The sequence below is a fragment of the Alligator mississippiensis genome, chromosome 7 (genome assembly GCF_030867095.1).
Source record: "Alligator mississippiensis isolate rAllMis1 chromosome 7, rAllMis1, whole genome shotgun sequence".
In the NCBI taxonomy this organism is placed as follows: domain Eukaryota; kingdom Metazoa; phylum Chordata; order Crocodylia; family Alligatoridae; genus Alligator; species Alligator mississippiensis.
Window position 1 is genome coordinate 11,027,922 of NC_081830.1, and position 19,791 is coordinate 11,047,712.

Genomic DNA, 19,791 nt, shown 5'->3' on the forward strand with positions numbered 1-19,791 from the left:
TAGTTTCTAGGTCGAACCTTACAGTGGTACAGCCACAGGTAGCACAGAGTTGGCTGCAGGCTAATTGCTGGAGCATTTTTCTTAGCCTTTTGTCTGCTCACGCTGAACTCTGTAGCCGCGCTGTTAGCAGGACCCGCGCTAGCTATTTCAAAGGCAGCTCTGATGTGCGGTGAGATATGCAGTATTGCCAACCCCATCGTGTCAAAAATCATGAAACAAACTCTTAAAACTCAAGAGATTTGAAATGCAAATCATGAGATGCTATTTTTGAAGAGTGTTTGTGTGTGTGCGTGTGTGGGGGGGGAGTTATTTGTGAAGGTGTGGGGGGCTGCAGGTTTGGAGTCTGGAGGAGGGGGGGTCCCTGCACACCCTGGCAGGATGCGGGGTACTGTGGGTCAGGAGTGAGGGGCAAAAGCAGGGCAGGGGGGATGAGGGACAACAAGCAAAACTCTCTGCGCCGTCCCCTCCTCCTTGGGAGAGGGGCGAATCTCTCGCGTTCACTGCGGATTGTCCGCCCTCGCTTTCCATAGCCGCGGTGGCTCCTGGGAGATGTAGGCGCGGGGGTTGGGGCTGGAACTACAGCTCCCGGTAGGCGGCGCGCATGCGCTCTGCACGGGGAGGGAGCGCAGGTTGGAGTGCAAGGGCGGTAACCCCTCGGCTCTTGGATTTCCGGGGGGGGTCAAAGGTCAGGAGGAGTGTGGGTGGGGAGGGTGCGCGTGGATCCAGGGGCAGGGGAGCCTGGGGGTGGGAGTGGCCGGATTTGGGGGCTGGGGTAGGGGTGGAGGTGGAGGAGGGCCTTGACACCACCCTGCCTTGGGGATTCCTGGGTCCTTCCCTGGCATTGCCCTGCTGGGGGGTGATGAGTAAGGGGCACTCGCCTGGTTCAACCCCCCCCCTCCCCCCAACCGGCTTGGGCTGCAGCCTGCAAGAGAGGTGCCCCCTGCCCTGATCCCTGCCGCTCCATCGGGTCCTGGGGTGTGACACGATCCCTGGTCTGGGCGGCTGTCGCGTTGCCAAAATGGGCTTGCAGCCAGTTTCCAAAGGGCTCTGGCCACTCCCTTGTTTGTCACCAGACTTGGCCCAGGGGTTTTGTCTCTCTGGCGCGTGGGAGCATGTTCGGTTTTGCCGGTGGGAGGCTGGCATCTCCCCATTGTGGTTCAAGCTTGCGTGGATGCCCTGACGTGGTGCATACTGCCCAGCTCTGAGCCCTGGTACTGTGTATTGCACTGGGAACCAGAGGCCTGGAGACGGAGATTAGGTAGACTCGAAAGAAAGCCAAGTCCTGGAGCAGGGCAGCCCCCGAAGCCTTTCTGCTTAGCCAGCCTGCCTTAGAAACAACCCACTGTGTGTTTGTGGCTGTGCTGTGCTTGAAGTGAAGAGTGAGGAGCCCCACACCAGCTGCACCCTTCAGTGGGGCCACACGTGCAGCACTGACAGCTCAGGCCTCTTTGGGAGGCGATGGACTGGGTTCCCTTGTGACTGTGGCTGCCTTGTTTCCTGCAGGGCATGAACCAGTGCACCCCAGACATCGAGCAGTCTGAAGAGCAAGATGTTTTCCATCCAGCTGTCAAATTCGTACCTGTGTGTATCCCAGGCTCCTTCATGCTTTTCAATAGCCTGAAACTCAGAGCTAGGATCTAAATGTCATGTGGAGACCAGCCTAAAGTGTTTGTGCAATGAATAGGGAATATGAAGTCCTTTCTGGAGCATTATGCCAGGGGTTGTCTGGCACAACTGCTTTCTACATATGTGTTTACAAGATAGAGCAGATTGTGTACACGCTGGAACCTGTGGTCACAAGTGCAGTTGTTTTGATTACGGCTGCATGACAAGCCACGGTAGCACCCTGAAGCTGTTGTTCGTTGCTGGGGTTAACTACCAACGCACATAGCAGGAATTGAGTGCGGTGCTGGCTTTGAGCCCTGGAACAGTAATGGTTACAAAAAGCAAGCCTGCTGTCATATGCCCCAGTGTGATATCAGGCTTACGTAGTTGTGTCAGCCCTCCTGTATCTATCCCTGTGGATGGCCTCGCTTCTCTTTCCACCATCATAATGAGGTCTCCCATTCCCCTGCCAGCTTGTCTGTGGAAAGCAACCCACCTCCTTTCCTGAGATCTCTACTCATGGGGGGGAGGCAGGGACCTTAGCGCTATGACTTGCTCACTCATTCCCTCCCCTTACTACTTGTCTTGCAGGGGGTGAATCCAGGCAGGTTTGGCCTAGGGTTGCTCAGAAAATGTGCAGCAGGTGGGCTGGGTACTTGCTGTGGTTTTCTGACTTGGAGTGTAAACCAGGAAGGCTGTGTAGTTGGCAGGAGACACTGTTGAGAGTCTGGTGCCTGGTACAGAGGGAGAGAGCATCACACTGTGACAGCCCTAGAAAACCCTCAGAGGGTGCCTCTAATTTCCCTGACCACCCCCACGCGTGTAGTGTGACTTCAGGCTTCAGCCAGATTCAGTGGTGATGGTGATGTAACAAAACTAGTGCATGCTAAGGTGAGAGCAGGTGGTTGTGGCCCCAGGGAGACCTCGCATAGGGAGGTGTTATTCAGCCCAAGAGGAGGCATAAACAGCATGGCCCTTCCTAACTGCACCTGTCTGTCTGTGTGTCTCTGCTTAGATCTCGATGCTGAAACAGAATGGGCTGTTGCAGGCTCTGGCAGAAGAAGCCAGTGGACTTACAGAAGCTGGTAAACTCTAGCTGAACTCCCCCCTTTAGTGTCCTTTGGTTGTGCAAGGCCGCACGTGGCTTGCATGCTGTATCATTGTCACAGCCCACTGTCTGCAAAGTAAATACAGTCTCTTGATGGGCACAACCAGATTCTCTCTACACTGGGACATATCTGATTGGCATGATCCTGGTGATTTGTACCCAAGTATTTCGACCTGCCCAGAAAGTCTTTCCCTGATATGTGGGCCAGATGTGGCTCTGTATCACCACAGCAATGTCCTGCCTCTCTCTGTATTCACTGAACAAGCGTCTCCCTTCTGTGACTGTTTGTTTCCCAGCTGGACTGCTGTGCCTGTGGCAGGCCTATCTCAGGAATCTGTGTAGAGTATGATGTGGGGTCCTTATTGTAGTTCCCATGAATCCAGGCCTCTCCCAAGTTACAAAATCCAAGCAGAGTGTTTGTCCATGTACTTGGAGCGCTGCTTTTTCAGTGATCCAGAGTGGATGGCAAACACCTGGAAAGGCTCTGAGGAATGCTCCCTGCTGACTGTGTTTATCATCCGTGGGCCTAGTATGTCTGTGAGGCACTGGCCTCAGTGGATGAGCAGAGCAGCTAGGCCCCTGGGGAGTGTGGATGTAGTGTGATCACTCCTCAGGTGTGTGGTGGGGTCAGGACCCTTCCACCTTTGGCTGCCTTGCAGGTGTCTTGCACTATGGGCTCACATGCAACCATGTGATGGGGAGTGGATTTTACCCACAGCCTCCCACCTTAGAAAGACCTCATCCCAGAGCCCCCTAGTATCTGTTGGTATCTGCTGTATCAAAACAGTTAGGTTTGCTCCAGTCTAGACCTGACACCCCATAGTCAGGGCAGGAGGCAGGAAGGGAGATCATCGAGGAAGTTCCTGTTGCTCAGCATTACCTCGGGATGTCTAACAAAAGAGTAGATGGAATGGAGAGGGAAATGGGGTCCCCAGAGGTCATGGGAGCTGGAGTGGTGTTTACCTGCATGCTTTGCAAGCAGGTAAGGAAACAAGACAGTCATGTAGCCTTAGGTTTCTTGCTGTAACTAACTGCGTTGGTGTCTCCTTCTAACCAGACCCTAGCGAAGAGGTGCTGCGGGCCCAGGAAGAATGGGAGGCTTTGGAAGCTATCCAGTCAGGTATGGATAAGTACAATAACTGTCACACAATACGAGGGGAGTAAGTCTCACACTGGGACCTCAGAGGCTGCTGCCAGCTGGGTAAGGAGACTGGGATGTGTGGGTGAAGGGGATAGAACAGGGGAGGAGACAGAAGTGATTGAGCTCGGGGAGGAAACAGCAGGGTGGCCTGTGTTCACCACACACAGACCCCTCTAGAGTGAAGTCTCGGCTATCCTCTGGTATCAACAAGCGTATAAGGAGATTGAAGAGACGTGCTTGAAGGCACGCCTGTACCCTGAGTCACTGGTTTGGCTTGGGCTTGGAGTGTGCATCTATCATTACTTCAGAACAGGCCTTTCACCAGAACAGGAGCAGCACCTTGGGGACTCCATTCCCAGACTAACCTGTCCTCTCTTCCTGTCTGCAGGGACGGTGGACAATTCAGCAAGTCCTGTCACCCTGATCTCCTTCAACGAAGCGCTGCAGTACTTCCAGACGGCCGACCTCACTGAGTGCCGGGTATGGAGGGTGCAGCTGACATTTACCTCTGTGTCCCTATCTCTGAGCCCCAGGAAAGCTCAGGGAGTGTTTTATTAAGGCACAGAGATATGAAGTGACTGAGGCTGAAACTCAGGCTGTCTAAGAGAGTCCTGTCACATTTTACCTCAGCTTCTTCCCCATCCAATTAGTCCTCCCAGACCCGTCTGCCCTCCTATTCTCCTGTTTATTTGTATGTACAGGATTTGCTAATATGTTTTTCTTCCAGATGAGGCCAAGGGAGGCTGCGCTGCTTGTTTCCCTCCTGATTCCCTTTTCTATGTGTTGTTCTCTCCTCAGAAAAGAATCCAGCCAACACTGCAAAGGCGAGGGCTGTCTGCTGTGGTCCACTTCTTCTTTGGCCCACCACGCCTCCATCAGCAGCTGCAAGCTGAGCGGGACTTGGCTTTTGCAATTGCCCAGTGTGAGTACTTCTTGCCAGGGAAAGGCTCTGCCCAAATGCTTCTCCATCCTTGGAGGTTTTTAAGACCTGGTTAGACAAAGCCTTGGCTGGGATAAAGTTGGGGTTGGTCCTACTTTGAGCAGGTGGTTGGACTAGATATGACCTCCTGAGGTCTTTCCTATCCTAATTTTGTATGATTCTGTGAATCGCTACATGATGATTCCCACCATCTCCCTCCCCCTTACCTGATATCCTGGAGCATTGTGCCCTCACATACGCTCTGGCCTGGGTATCTTGTTGCATGTGCTTTCTTCCTTGTTGGCAACTGCTTGTGTCCCCTGTTTCCCCATTCCCACATGAGCTTCTTTCCTGTGCAGCAAACCTGACATTGGCTAGTCCCTGAGTCAGTAACACCTTCTCTGAAAGCGTTAGAATTTGGACGTTGGATGAATAGGTATATAGACATATATTTATGTCTTAGATATATCAAGCTCTTGAGAAGATCTTGTCAGGCTTTTCAGGGGCTACAGAGCTGGGTGTTTTGCAGCTGATGCAATAAATCGGAGAAGGACAGTCCAGGGGATAAGATGCCAGCCTGAGACTTTGGAGACTTGGGTTCGGTGCTTTGCTCTGTCCTGCCACTTGCATCATATAATTATCTATTGTCCCAGAATCACAAACATTGCCACAGCAGTTGCAGCAGTATCTCCTCTTCATCAGTGGCCTGTGTCAGCTGCTTCATGGAAAGGAGCAAGACATCCTGCTGTAGGTAGTTAAACTGCATACAGGGAGTGTCTCAAACCCCATCTGATTTGAAGTTAGCTTCTGCCCTGGAGGCTGGAAGTTCCTCTTTTTTAAATCTAGCAGCTTCCTCTAATCCTTTCTGCTTGGACTGGATACTCCTGTTATCCTAAAAAGGTCCCATTCTCTTTGTGAAGCCTGCCAGTGAGTTCCACAGGTAGATCTTGCATTATGGGGAAAAGCCTTTCCTTTTGTTTCATCCCTTCATCTCTCTGACAGCTGGGTTTGTTCAAGTGAAAGCCTTTATGTGTCTGGGACATTTTCACCTGTGACACTTTTTCCAGTAAGCATCAGTACAGGCTGAAACATGCAGTTTGTGACTGTGGTTGGGTTTTGTTTCTAGTTGGAATCTGGCTTCATCTATTTAACCCTCAATTTTTTGTCAAGTTTCCACTGTGGTTCATTAGAGAAGGGGGATGTTGAATGTTGCAGACAGATGATGGATGTTTTCTCTGCAGGTGGCTTGGATAATAATGAGAAGGTGCATATGAGGATCCTGCAAACTATCTACAAGAAGCTGACAGGCTCCAGATTTGGTTGTCCACGCTATGGAGCCCACTGGGAGGAGCTCGGCTTTCAGGGTACGGGGTAGTAGAGAGATGAGTTTGGGGGCCTTTGGTACAGAGCTCTGAAGGAAGGTCTCATCTATACCCCAGGCAGCACTAAGTCAAAGGGTTTTGGATGCAATTCTTTCACTATGCAGCTGTCACCAGGCACTGGACCAGTTGTCACCAGTGCAGCAGCTGGAGTGCCAGGTGCTGACATGCCAGTTGATGTTGTTACCACTGGCATGTAGCTACTAATCTCCCTCTGATGACTGGTGCAACAAGCTGCCACTGGCAGAGCTGATGAAGCAGCTGTTCTTGGTCTGCCATTGCTGTTTGTTAGTGTGTTCTTAGTGTTTATTATTATGTTTGGAAGTGAGACTATGGCCGTGTTCCAATCAGGGTGTTAAAAGCACGGATTTAGCTTCCTTTTTTTTTCCTGTCAGGAGAATGCAGTGTATTCCCCTCAAATTTACAGAACTTGCCTATGAAGGAATTTTTAATTGAATCTGTTTTTATCAGTTTATAGATTTTGCTTAATCAAAAGCCTGGCCCTTTAAAACGTAGCTTCTCTGTTCATTCTTTCTGTGTCACAAATGATTTGAACAATGGAACAACAGACTTCTCAGGATTTCAGACTCATTGAAATTCTGGGCACCGGCTGTTTTTGAAGAAGTTAAGCTTTAATGAAGCTGTTAATGATGGCAGTCTGTAATTGGTGGGCGAGTGACAAGCTTGGGTCAGTAACTCTGGGAACTCTTGAGTGACTTCAGAAGGAACTTGCCAATCAATGCTGCGTCTGCAGCTAATTCACGTGTTGTAGTTCTGCTGGATGCAGTGACTGCAAACAGATCAGTTCTCAGTGTCAGAGATGAATTCCTTGATATCTGACTAGCTAGTTGGTTTCCTTTGACCTTGTCTGCTTTGCTGGTTTTGGGGACAAGGCACTTTTACAGTATTTTTAAAAATGTGCACATTTTGGGGAATAGAGAGGCTAGAGATGCTCCCTGGTAGTCTTCTGCTAGCTCATCTTGTGCACAATACTAAAACGCAAGACTCTGTTGATGTAAGTTATACTGGAATAGGTGTCACTTGTTCACTTTCATTCCAGGGTAGACATTTGCTTAAAGTAAACAGGCTGTTTGCTCCCCTGATGTAAGGAGCAGGAATAGCTACCTGCTGTGTGTGCTGCCCCAGCATAGCAGTACAATATCTGACCTGGATCCCAATGTAATTACATTGTTGTACAGGATCAGTGCAAATAACACAGGCTTTCTGTAGGCTGCTTGAATTCCTCAGGGTTACAGCAGTGCCAGTTAATGAAAAGTTTTTTGGTTCTGTAAAGTCATTGAATTCCTTTGAAGAGTTCAGTGGGTTCTTTTGTAAAAAAATCAGTGTTTGGTCTCTGGTTGTCCAGAATCTACCAGGGAAAATAGGTAAGAAGAGAGGAATTTGTAATATAATAATCAAGCATTAAAGAAACCTAGGACATTCCCTTTAAACAGTAAAATCTATCTGCCTTTTAGTCATGGTAGAAACAAAGTCACACAAAGGCACCAATTTAGAATCACCTGTTTGGTCTCCCTCCTTGTAGTGGCTGCGTGCATTTCCCGTAATTCTCTGATAGTCGCTATAAACTCTTGAAACAGTACAGTGACTGATGAGCATCCTGGCACAGGCTTGGGCCCAAGCCCACTGGAGGGGAAAGCCAGGCTGCAGGAGTAGGAGACAGATTAAAAGGAGGATAGTCATGACCACTTTGCTGTCCGGCTACAGAAGAATGGTATGCTGGAAGCCAGTTTGCTGCCCTATGGGGCAGGGAAACTAGAAAGCAAGAAACTGTGGCAGGCAGGTCCTGGCAGGGCAGAGAAATAACACAGCATGTTGGGTGCCCAGTCACAACTGAATGGTGAATTCCATGGCAGAAATGCTGAATTCAGTGGTCTGTAGGAAAAATGCAAATTCTGTGAGGTTGCTCACAATGGAGCTATTGTTGCAAGGTGGCTGCAAATTCAAGCAAGTTCCAATGTATAAGTTCTTTTTTCAGTAGGGGCTGGATCAGAGCTGGCACCCCCTAATGAGGCAGGGCTCTGTTCCCCATTTCCTCCTCTGTGCCCCATTTCCTCCTCCTCCCAAAGCAAGTTCCAATAGGTTCTTTTTGCCAGGGCTGGGAAAATTTCCTTAATGAAAGGGAAGGGTAGGGAGTTGTCAGAATTTACACAGGTCCCAGAAACAGGCCTGCTGTGAGCAAGGGCTGTGCTCAGAGAGCCTCAAGCCATATTTGTGCAGTTTTTCAGCTCACTGCCTGTCTGACTTTTTTCTCAAGGTCTGGATCCTGGGACAGACCTGCGTGGGACAGGCATGCTCAGCTTGATGCAAGTCTTGTACTTTGTAATGGACCCTCAGACATTCTTGCTTGCTCAAGACATTTTCAAGCTGTCTCAACACAGTATGCAGGCATGTCCCTTCCTTTACCTCTGGGCGGGTATTTATTTAATTGTTATAAGCCTCAGGGAAGGGTAAGAATCACACACAACTCTACTTTACTTTGGCTGATAGGAAAGGTATTTAGAGGTCTGATTCTCTGCTGCATTCAGTTTCTCACAATGACAATACGTTATTTGACCATCCCTGATATTCAGGGCCCAGAGTAGGCTCCTGCTAAATCTGTTGGTGATCATTCCACAGTCTCCTTTGGTGACTTGTCCCAGCAGTCAGATAATTCTTGCCTACAAAGCTTTCCCAGTGCTTCATGTAAGCCACCAGCCATTTTACATCCATGGTTACTTGCTCTTTTGGGGCAAGGGATTCGATACAGGCCCAAAGCAAATGCTAGGACCAAGCCCCAGATCTAGATTACTAGCTCTGTTATGGAAATGACACAAGCAGGATCTTTCCAACATTTTGGGGACAAGAGTGTTCCTTGACTGATTGAGATGACCAGTCCCTCACCCATCACGCAAATCTGAAGGTATTTGGGAAGCTCGGTTTTTGTCTGCCCTCTGCTTTCTAAGCAGTCCAGTGTGGGTGATCCTGCCTGGGAGTAGAGCTTCCACCAGCACAGCTCATACGCAGTCCCAGCACAGCAATACACAGTCTCCATAGGGGCTGAATTTCACAAATTGACAACTTGATCTGATTAAAGGGGCTGGCCCAAGTGTGATTGGTTGGCACTAGCTAACCTCTGTCCTCTGCATTGAATGGGGCAATGCCTGGATGGGATGATGAGAATGAGTGCAGCCAACCTCGCATTTAGTTGTAGGGGATTCAAGTTCTGCAACTAAATGGGGTAAGGGCTATTTGAGCATGGCCATGATGGTAGATTGATGAGAGTCTTATTCATCATAGTGCTTGTACTGCAGTAGGGCCTAGAAGCTCCAGTCAGAGACCCATAACTCTGTTGTGTGGGGTGCTGTACAAACACTAAGTAAAATGCAATTCATGCTCCCAAGAATGTACATTATCTAGGCTTCTGGCATTGGGCCTGTCTGTGATTATGATGAGACCGGAGGACGGGCACTTCCAAAGTGCTAAGGGGAAGATGGGCTTTATTCTTAAGAACTGATCAAGTGCTCTTCTTTTCACAGAATTTCCCATTCTGTGTCATGTCTGTGAATATCACTCGCATTGTGATCCAGGTCCTGAGGGAAGAGCGTCTGTCCAGGTGAGTCTACTGAACTGTGTGCAGCTTCTGTGCTGGCCTGTCTACACTAAATAAACCATGCTGAGGAACCCACATACAGAATGGTCTCAACGTGTTACTGTTTGTAGTGTAGACAGCTCTGGAATATGATCCCAGAGAATCATGCTTGACTCAACTGTTCCTATAGGGCTTAAGGGACAGTGTCTCTGGCTCTCACAGGCTGCGTATTGGCTCAGGACTGCAAGCTGGAAATGAGTGTTCCCCTGAGCCTGGCATGGCTGATGTTTGGGATGCTTGAGGCCCTGCAGCACTCATATCTATGCCTTGGTATTGTTACTGAGATTGGTCATTGTCAACTCTGGAGAAGCTGTAAGGAGCTTCAGCGGGACTTTAAATACATGTCCAGTAAAGGCAGTGTGAGGGCAGATGAAGTTCAGTTGTAAATGTGTTTTGGAGGAAAGTGGTTGAAATACTCAGGCACCTTACTGGGTTCTCAATCATATCGGCTTAGCTGGGTGTCCCTGTGGACAGGTCAGTGAGTAAACCTGTGCAGTAGTGGCTGTAATCCCCACTGGTCAGTCATTAATGTCAACAAAAGGCATTTTGGAAAGAAGATGATGCTTCCTGCTTTGGGTCTGAAACTAGTCTCTGCCTAGAGATCAGGGTGAGACTTAACATGAGGGCAGCTTACTCTCTGTGCCTTCCTTTGAACAAGCTGGTGGGGGTCATTGTCAGAGCCAGGGTGCTGGAGTGGGCAAACTGTGGGTCTGATCCAGTCAAATGGCTCCTGTGTTGCTAAATGTGTTTGAATTAGGTTTTTGAAAAACAGGAAATTAGCCTGCGGGGGAGTTTGAGCTTGGAATAATATCTTCAGCAAAGGTTACCACTTGGCAAGGCTATTCTAGACATGCGGGGGGTTCTAGCAGAAAAGTACAAATCTGCCTTAATGACCAGCCTTATCACAGTACCATTGTAATACAAAAGGAAAAGCTGCTTCCTCTGTAAACTCTGTGTTTTCCCAGGACTGCAAGAATCTCGAGAGCTGACTGAGATGCATATCTTTGAGTGTTTCTGTAGTGTCTGCCCCTCTGTTCCCAGTTCTGCTGGGCTCAGAGGAGAAGCAGAGGTGGGCCTAAGCACCCCTGTCTTTGTCCCTTGCAGGGAGTGCAACCGTAGGCATCAGGTCATCGCTGTGCTGAACGATTTATATGTGGCCATGTTCCTGCACCTCTACTACACCTGGAAAACCCAGCACAAAACCATTTCTGACTCTGGCTTTGTCCTAAAAGGTACATTTAATTCCATCTTTTCTCCTGTTCTAAGGGATGATAGCATGAGTGTCTAGAAGACAAACACTTCTTATGCTCTATGCCATTGATAAGACTGGTTTCCAGTGTCCAACCTAGATCAGATGTAGAGGGGAGAACGTCCTTAAGCTACCACTGGTCATGTAATAAATTTGTATCATAATGTGTGTGCACAGGGTAAGGGGTAAATTGAGAAGGTAGTATTACTTTCAGGGTTTGACTTCATTCATTTTGTAAAGTTCAATTCCAACAGGGTCTGTATGTGATTACAGATTTTGTTCCTAGTGGTGGCTCTTATATATAGCTATCCATACTGTTTTTTATCTATAAACCCTATGCTTGAGGCCTAGCAGGGGTATTTCTGAAAACGAACAAAATAAAAGCCATGGGAGAAACAGAGTGCTGTATAGGTTTGTGAGGAGCTAGCACATATTGTTGAAGAAGTGGGGCACAAATCATCACAAATAGATCTCCCCATCCCCACCCAGTGGCACCCCCTGCACTCTATCATTTAGTACTGGGCAGGATTTGAATTACACTTTGACCCTTGCGGGGGGTCTGCAAAAAAAATTGGGCTGCCCATCGCAGTTCCCTAATAAAATCAGAGCCGCCCCAGGTTATGTTTTTCAAATCTTACAGGGGGGCTCTCGTCTCTTTATGGCGGGGGGTGCTCAGCCTCCCCAAGCTTCCACATAATTTGCACCCTGGTACTGGGGCTTTTTCATATCTATGGTCAGGTGGGTGATGCCCCAAGCTGGGACAACAGGGAAATGATTTGTTCAAAGACACTCTTCCATGGTTTTTAGCTGCATGTTCCGTACCCTCCATTACCTGGTGCTCTGGGGTCCTGGCCTGCAAGAGAACCACACACTTAGGAGACTGGAGACAGTATTCCTCCAACCCTATTGTCAGATCTCTTATTATTTTCCCCACATCTCTTTCCAGAACTGGAGGCATTTGCCAAAAAGAAGCCAAGGCAGCTCCTGAAGTATTTGGAAGCCTACATGAGCGGAAACACTGAGTCAATAATGGAAGATGGTTTCCAGCACTTTTCCGCTTCCTCCAGCACACACAGACTCACCCATTACTCTGCTGGCAGCAGCAACAAAGAACTAAATTTCACTGGTGTGTGCGACCTGCATGTTGAGATGGAAGGAGAAGCCCGGCTGATCTGAAAGCAAGGAGTCTCTGATAACTGGGAAGGTCTTAGTAAGGCACTGGTAGACATGCCTGTCAGCCTGCTTTGTCAGAGGCCAGTAAGCCAGCCAGTCTGCTTATAGGAGCCTCTGAAGGGCTGTGGCATAAGAGGTGGGTCTAGAATAAACCCAGAGCAGTGCTTCTCGCAGAGTCAGAGCGGCAAGATCAAATGTAGTGAAGTTGGTAGAGCAAAACCTTGGGGCACCTGCTTTACTGTAAACACAGCGAAGGGGGGGAACAAATGGCTCTGACAGCGACAGGCTTTGGCCCTATCTCTACTGAAGTGTGGGTTGAATGGGAAGGCCTTACGCATGCTGAAAATAAGCAGCTTGCCCCAAGACCCAAGGGCTTTGGTTTGTTAAGAGTCATTTACTGCCAAGCCCTGAGGGAGATGAGTCCTGTTATGCTAAAGTAGATGGTAAACTGGTGAAAAGTTTGGGTTTATTCCAGTCATTGAAATTCGCAGGGCCAGGTTCTCCACATGGAGACACGTGCTAAGGAGTTGACTCCTTGCTTGTGTAGCATTAACCACTAGCTGTGGGCTGGAATTGGGGTCCATCTTGTTATCCTAGATATGCCTGTGGTCCCCATTACCAGAGCAACTAAGTACCTCACCGTCTTGGAGGTGGCTATACCTTCAACCCCATTGTCAGTAGGACAATGCTAATATTTCCATTTGAAAGGTGGGGAACAGGTCTCACAGAGCTGAAGTGACTTGTTCTGGATCATGCAGGAGGTCTGTGGCAAGGCATTGAACCCATGTCCTTAGTTCAAGTCTAGTGTCTGAACCACTAGACTGTAGGATCTGTATTGTACATCACAGTGATAGGTTCTCCTTTTACAGCATGCAGCTAAATGTGATAGTTGAAAAATTCAGGGTGCCTGGGCTTTTTGCTAGGGGTACTGCCATTCATAAACCCCCTCTTCTCATTCAGTGCCTCCCTACAGGTTTCTTTAGCCAGAGCCTTCATAAAGTTTAAAGTGATAGAGAAATGCTGTTGATACTCTACACAGGTAAAAGGCCCATCTGCAGTACAGCCTCCAGGAGCATTAAGAGAACAGCATCACTCCTGGCTTATAAATGCATCCATCTCCAACTCTAGAGTGGGAAAGTAGGCCTGCACAGCTTGCTTAGGGCAGTTCACCAGTGTTCTGGAGGGGAGGAGTGAGAGACTGAGACACAGGCATCATCATTAACACTAGGTATCTGGCTGCAAGGGGTTTTCCCCTATTGTCATGCTCACAAATCCTTGCAATTTTCCAGTGAGTCTGAATTTTTCCTGGCTGGTTCTGAGCTCAAAGGCAGCTGAGGTTTTTATTGTAGGAGGCTTCAGCAAATTCCTGTTCAAATATTGTTGAATTATTGATGCAGAAGAGAGAAACTGGTAGCTTTCAGCTGTAAGCTTGTTCTCCTCCCAAAAATCAGCGCCCCTGATGTTGCTAGCTCTTGGTATTTCTATCACAGGCTATGCAATACTTGGCATTTTACCTAAGCTGTTACTAGCCATTAAGGATGGGATTTGGATGTTCAACTCCTCTTGAGAATTCTATATACAGTCTTAGGTGCCTTAGTACCTATTAAGAAGTGGCCTCTAATGACTTGCTTGAGGTCACACAGGAGTGGGTGGCTTTGATTTATTGGTGGTCTTAAAGTTCCCTGCGGGAGGAAGAATTCTGATGGCAGAAGGCTTTTTAGTTGAAAGATCTAGTTTCAGGGAGGTGGAGTCTTACTCTGAAAATAAGGTGCAGGGTCACAGCAGCAGGTTAAGTCTAGTGGAGAGGGTTAAATGGATAACAAATAACCAGTGGAATAGCTGCCCAGCGGAATTGGTGAACCCAGAATGTCTTTGTAAGAGTTGCATGTACTACAGATAGTAGTACATGTAAGTACTGTAAGAGTACAGGGGCTGGGTGCAGGTAGCCATATGTACACAGGGAGCAAAGCAAAGCAGCTGTAGCTCAACCATGAGCAGTTGGTGTTGATGTACCCTTTGGCCTAGTAGAGAAAATATTCCATCCACGGCAGGAATTCCAGAGGAGGGGAGATACTGCATTCCTGTATAGCCTTAAAGATCATGACAAGGGGGTGTGAGCAGCTTAGTTTAACGAATGTGTTTTGCAGTACATTTTAAAAGGGCAGACGCTTTCACCTACCCACCAGCAGGGCATGTTTTCCTACAGAGATGTAAGCTCTGGGTGGTAGGAGTTTGCTTTCACCTTCTGCTTGGTAGCAGTGAAGTATGTGTCTGTGTGTTGGAGACATGGTCCCCAGCTGGGGCTTTGTCCAGCAGGAGTCTTTTCCTTGTAACCGAGAGCGTTGCCCTTTGCTGTATGTGCTGCAGTGACCCATAAATGTAGAAGGTAGCGGAGAGTGGGAACCTTGTACCACTACATTGTAACCATATGCGTCTGTACCCCAGCTGCTGCCACACAGGCACTTTACAATAAAACCTTGGAATCTCATTTCCTTGCCTCTGTGCTCACTGAAGGCAGACTTGGCATTCCTTTGCATGCAGCTGTGCATATGCAGCACGAACAGAGTTGTCCTCTCCGGGCTGGTAGTGAGATAACTGAAATACAAAGTTGGAGGAGGCTGTAGCCTTGAATGTGCAGGTGTGGCTTTTTACCCACCAAAGACTGTCCCTCTTGTAGGAGGAAATGGCCCTGGTAATTAACGGTGAAAAGATTTTTTTGGTACTAATATTTTAATCATTATTTTAAATTGGAAATCACAAAGCAACACCCCCTTCCCTGGAGTCTGAGTCTCACTGGGGACAGATTCCAGAGGACACTTACTTGCTTTATAGATTAGTCCTCTCAGCCAGGCCTGGAGAAAGGCTCCTATAGGTATTTTATTGGCAAATACAGAAGTGCATGGCCATTATTTAAACATCAGTAATGGGTCAGTGTTGAGGACCTATTATATAGACTTTGGTGAAAAAAACATTCCTGCCATATATTTGTGCCTTAGAATGCAAAACTGAATTCAAGCAGCATTTTCAAGTAAAGCTCAGTGTTGGCTCAGATCCTCAAGTTGTCGTCATCCCCCAGCTTCCTTTGCCCTATGAATAAAGCCTGGGTGGCGGGAGGAGGAAGTAGATCCCCAGGTGACTGAAAGCAGGTGATGAATGTGATGCTTACCTGGGACAGTGTGCTGATGGTTTCAGAACCTCTGTGTTGAGGTGCTTCTTTTGTAAGAGGCCAGCATTTCCAGGATTTATTGACCAGGATCGGGGTGTGTCTGCTGGCTGAACAGATGTGCACAGAGAAACTTGTTAGAACCACCAGCAAAATCCCTTGCGTGCTAACTGTAATGGACCAGTTCTGTCATCAAATGCTGAACAGCCCCTCTGAGTCCTTACCCTCTTGGTGCCCATGGCAGGGCCAGAAGGAATCCCTGCACCTTTCCATGTTTCCCTGCCTGTAGAGTAGAGAATGATGCTGATTTTTTTTTTTGGTAAGTGCTTGGAGGTCTACTGCTGGATATGTATGAAAACAAGGCAGCATTATAGGATAACCACAGGCAACTGCAGGGCTCCTAAAGAGGCTGCACATGGTAAGTGTCCCATTTTATTTACTTCCATGCCACAGACGTGACCTGGCCACATGATGTCGCCCTACAGTCACTAAAAACTCTGGCATCAGTTTCAGTTTCTTCCTAGGCCTTTCCATTAGGTAAATGCTAAATATGTAACATATGCTGTGCATGCACGCATTCCTCTACACCAGTGGTTTTCAACCTTTTTTCATTTGGGGACCCCTAAAAAATTTTGAATGGAAGTGTGGACCCCTTTGTGTAGTCACACTTTAGATCATAGTCATCTTAAACAGGCCCCTTAAATATAGCCTGTGGGCCCCCAGAGCTCTGCGGAGCACAGGTTGAAAACCACAGCTCTACGCGCTGTCAGGGCTATGGATGTGGGCTTGCCAATGATAGCTGTCATTGCCAATCACTGGGCCCCCATCACGAGCTGGAATATTTGCATTAGTATAAGAAGCAGGCTTCACGCTGAAGCACGTGCAACTGCTACCTTGCTATTGCTCAGTCAGCCATTGGTTTTCTATGACTGCTATGTCTCATAGATGCTAACCTCATATGGTCGGCATAGTGCTATCTCTCAGAAGCAAGCTGTCCCCTCAGGCCCTTTTGGCAAGGGAACCATATGTTACCATGGGAATGCATTTATTTGCTGTAGACTGCCATATTCTGTTCATACAGAACAGATTGGAAACTTCCCAAAATTCACAAATGTTTAAAATGCTCAAGTTCTGTCAGGTTGAACTTGGATCCGAGTGCCTTGCCAGTGCTCAGTGGGCTCTAGTGGATGGGAAGAGATATGGGTATTAAGAGAAGGATCAGAGACAGGCTGGAGGAGTGAGGCAGGGAGTAGGCTAGTGAAGAGATTCCTTATCTAGGGCATGTGACCCACATTTGGGGTAGAAGTATGTCCTTCTGTCGAACTAAAGTGACTTACAGAACTGTGCTCGGGGACTGAAGTACACTGACTCTGTTACTCTTTAAAAAAAATCCTTCAGGTTCTCAGAAATGCGGAAGTGGGGTTGGAAATTCAATGGCAGAAGTGAGGCTCACAACCAGAAATGGGGTTGTGAGGCTAGAAACAGGCTCAAGAGTGGAAAAGAATGGGACTTACTGGGCTAGGGGAAGGAGAAAATGTGCTTAACAGGTGGCATGAAGTACAATGATAGCATATCCACCTGCAGGAGTGTTTATATAATATGATTGTGTCTCGAAAATTTGAGACCTGCTTTTGGAGAGCATTTGATGAAAAAGAACAATTGGCATAAAGGAAGGCATAAAGCCCAAGTGTTGCACTGTCTTGGCTATCTTTCTTTACACTAGCACACAGAACTGAGTCAGCTCCGTGAAATTACAAATGAAGAATACAAAAAAGAAAGAGAGAAAAAAAAAAAATTGTGACAGTCTACCAGATCCCAGGTAGGTGGATATGAAAGGAGATGTATTTACTGTTTAGCAACTGGATCTTCTGTGGATCATCTTGGGGAAAATGGTGCTAAAAAAGTTGGCTTCAGAGGAAGAGAAAATCTGAGTAGTCACAGTGTGAGCTGTGATAAGGGCACTTGTGTTCCAGTTACATACGTCAACAGCAGAGTCCTAGGAGTGCTCTGAAAGTATTTTCAGCCCACAAAAACATTTTATATGTAAAAGGTAGCTTTTTAACAAATGTAATCAAGGAGCTAGAGAAACAATAGCCCATTATGTTTCTGAATTCCACAAAATGGCTGACTCATGTAATAATCAAATCTGAAAAGGTGAACTATTTCGTGATAGATTAGCACTAGGGATAAAAGATGCAGAGCTCAAAGAAGAATATGCCAAGGGCCCACGTTACTTTTCCAAAAGTCATAGACATGCACAGCTGACAAACGAGCAGCGTGCATGTGGGGCAGGCGGAGAGAATTCACCAAATAGCACCAGGGCAGCATGAAAATGAGGAAACATACAGTATGTCGAAAAGGAAATACATAAGTGCAAAGCAGAAGAGACGAAACACAATGGATGACCTATGGACATGGTGGAGAAAACTGAGAATGCCCTGCATATGTGGCCATGTGCAACCAGCGTGGTCAGAAAAATCCTAGGGCAAACAACAAAAGCAAAAAAGCATCTTATTGAAGAACCCAACAGTGACACAAATAAAGTGGTTTTGCTCATGTATGACTTTAACATAGTACAAAAAGCAAATGGTGTGTGAAGTTCAGAGCAGCACTAGACACAAAGGCAAGGCAACAACATGCGGATGGGAAATTGCATGCCAAATGTTCAGCAGGGCATCAGTGAGTTTGTTAAGCTAAAAAAACTTCCTTTATTTATGCAAGAGGAGAAAGTGAAAGTGCAATCCAGCAAAGCCAGATTCAAATGAAAAGATGGCATGATCAGCATACCACTAGGATGATATAAATTAAAAGCAACATGCCAAAGAAAAGCAGGCAGATGTCTCAGAAAGTCTAGGTTGCACAAACAACACCAAATCTGTAGTCACTAAATCACTGACCCTAGTGACAGCAAACTGGGGATAAACCATGCATACAGTAGACGTACAAGCAACTACACAAGACAGATTCACAAGCACTTATTTTTGTCATTCTCTTGGGAAAGTCAGACCCCTACGTAGGATCCCCAACTGTCTCTTGTGGATACCAAAGCTATCAAGGTAAATTGAACTAGGAAGAGTTTCCTTTGTAGAAAGCAGATAAATTCTCCTAAACGTACAAGAGAATAGACATCTCCAGAAAGCTGGACCTGCCATGTACTGGGCAAAAAGGACCTAGGACATTGGAGAGTTGGTGAGGTTCTTGGAGAGCTCATGGTTTGGTATGTGACTTCTCCCCATTTTTACATATCAGTCAAGCTGTTAAAGGAGCAAATTCCCCTCACCCAGTCTATTAGGAGCCCTTTTAATGTCATGTTAGCAGTGCTAAAGTGAAGATTTGAGATTTATAGAAGTGAGAACAGAGATGGTTTTGTGACACTGTCATAGAGTTGAAAAGGCTGAATTAAAAAGCCAAAATATTGAAACTCAGCAAGGATCAGTACAGTCACTGCAAACCAAAGCAGCAATATGGTGCAAATCTAGTCTCCCAATGGGAAAAATATCACAAAATACAAGTGATCTTTGTCCTAAGGCTACACCCTCACTTTAACACACCATGGTAAAACAATACTAATTTTCTACTCAGGTATTGTTTCTACCACAGAAGCGTGTCTTTGGTGTATGACTCCTTCACTATACAGTCCAGTTATCTGCTAGTCAAGCATAGCACTACCAAATTAAACACCAGTTGTGTGATTTTTCAGTCAGCAACCTGTTTAACCAAGCAGTCTAGCATGACTATTTGGAGGCAAGCTGGGATGTGCCAACTCTATGCTGGCCAGGGAAGGAGGTTTAAGTAACTGGTGGTCTTTTGGCTCAGATCAAGTGTAGTTCCTTTTGGCTTACAGGGGCGTGCATGTAGGATTTCAGTCTCTTGAGGGCCAAGATCACTTTGAATAGGGTTGTGTAGTTAAGTGGAGACTTGTCCAACGCACTGCATGCAGCCCTCACCTACAAGAGTCTACTATAGCTTTCCAGTGGGAGGATCTTGGTTACATGCTTTATATTTATGGAGATGGGGGATTTTTCCTTAGGTTGCTCCTTTGGCCTTTTGGCTAAAGGCAAGTGAGACCTGGGGGGCATCTGAACTCCAAGGCCTCTGGACTTGGGGTCTGCACATAGGATTTTGGAGTATCTGAAGCCCCAGGCTGAACAGTCTGGGAAGGAGAATAGTTGCTGGTGGTAGTGCCACACAGACTTGAAGAATTAGGCTAAGTACAGACCACCAAAAAGCCCGAGGCTGAATTGATCCAGTCTTTGCAAGTTAGTTGAAACTGCAAAGATTGAACCAATAAGCAAATGAACATGCATTCACTTTTGATTCGGGAAATGCAGCCACATGCCTGCAGTGGCTTAAGCCAGAAGCTGGGATGTGCTAGAGCACACCTGCCAGCCACTGCCAAAGGGGA

General features: G+C 47.3%; 1 protein-coding gene across 2 annotated transcripts; it reads left to right on the forward strand.

Annotated features, from left to right (window-relative positions):
* Positions 1–579: 579 nt before the first annotated feature.
* On the forward strand, positions 580–14,711 carry ELMOD3 (ELMO domain containing 3). Of its 2 annotated transcripts, XM_006268743.4 has the most exons (11): positions 580–685; positions 1,504–1,581; positions 2,621–2,690; positions 3,771–3,833; positions 4,243–4,334; positions 4,653–4,776; positions 6,015–6,137; positions 8,428–8,558; positions 9,689–9,765; positions 10,906–11,033; positions 11,997–14,711. In XM_006268743.4, exons 1-11 carry the CDS (start codon positions 602–604, stop codon positions 12,224–12,226), a joined length of 1,200 nt encoding a protein of 399 aa, XP_006268805.3. In that variant the 5' UTR covers positions 580–601; the 3' UTR covers positions 12,227–14,711. The 2 variants fall into 2 exon arrangements, with proteins under 2 accessions (XP_006268805.3, XP_059586537.1); XM_059730554.1 differs by lacking the exon at positions 1,504–1,581 and having other exon boundaries at positions 587–685.
* Positions 14,712–19,791: the final 5,080 nt, after the last annotated feature.

Coding starts and splice junctions, on each gene's coding strand:
- ELMOD3 (XM_006268743.4), top strand. CDS start 602: ATGCGCTCTGCACGGGGAGGGAGCGCAGGTTGGAGTGCAAGGGCGGTA. Junction 6,138..8,427: donor GGAGGAGCTCGGCTTTCAGG/GTACGGGGTAGT, acceptor TTTTTTCTCAAG/GTCTGGATCCTGGGACAGAC. Junction 8,559..9,688: donor TGTCTCAACACAGTATGCAG/GCATGTCCCTTC, acceptor TTCTTTTCACAG/AATTTCCCATTCTGTGTCAT.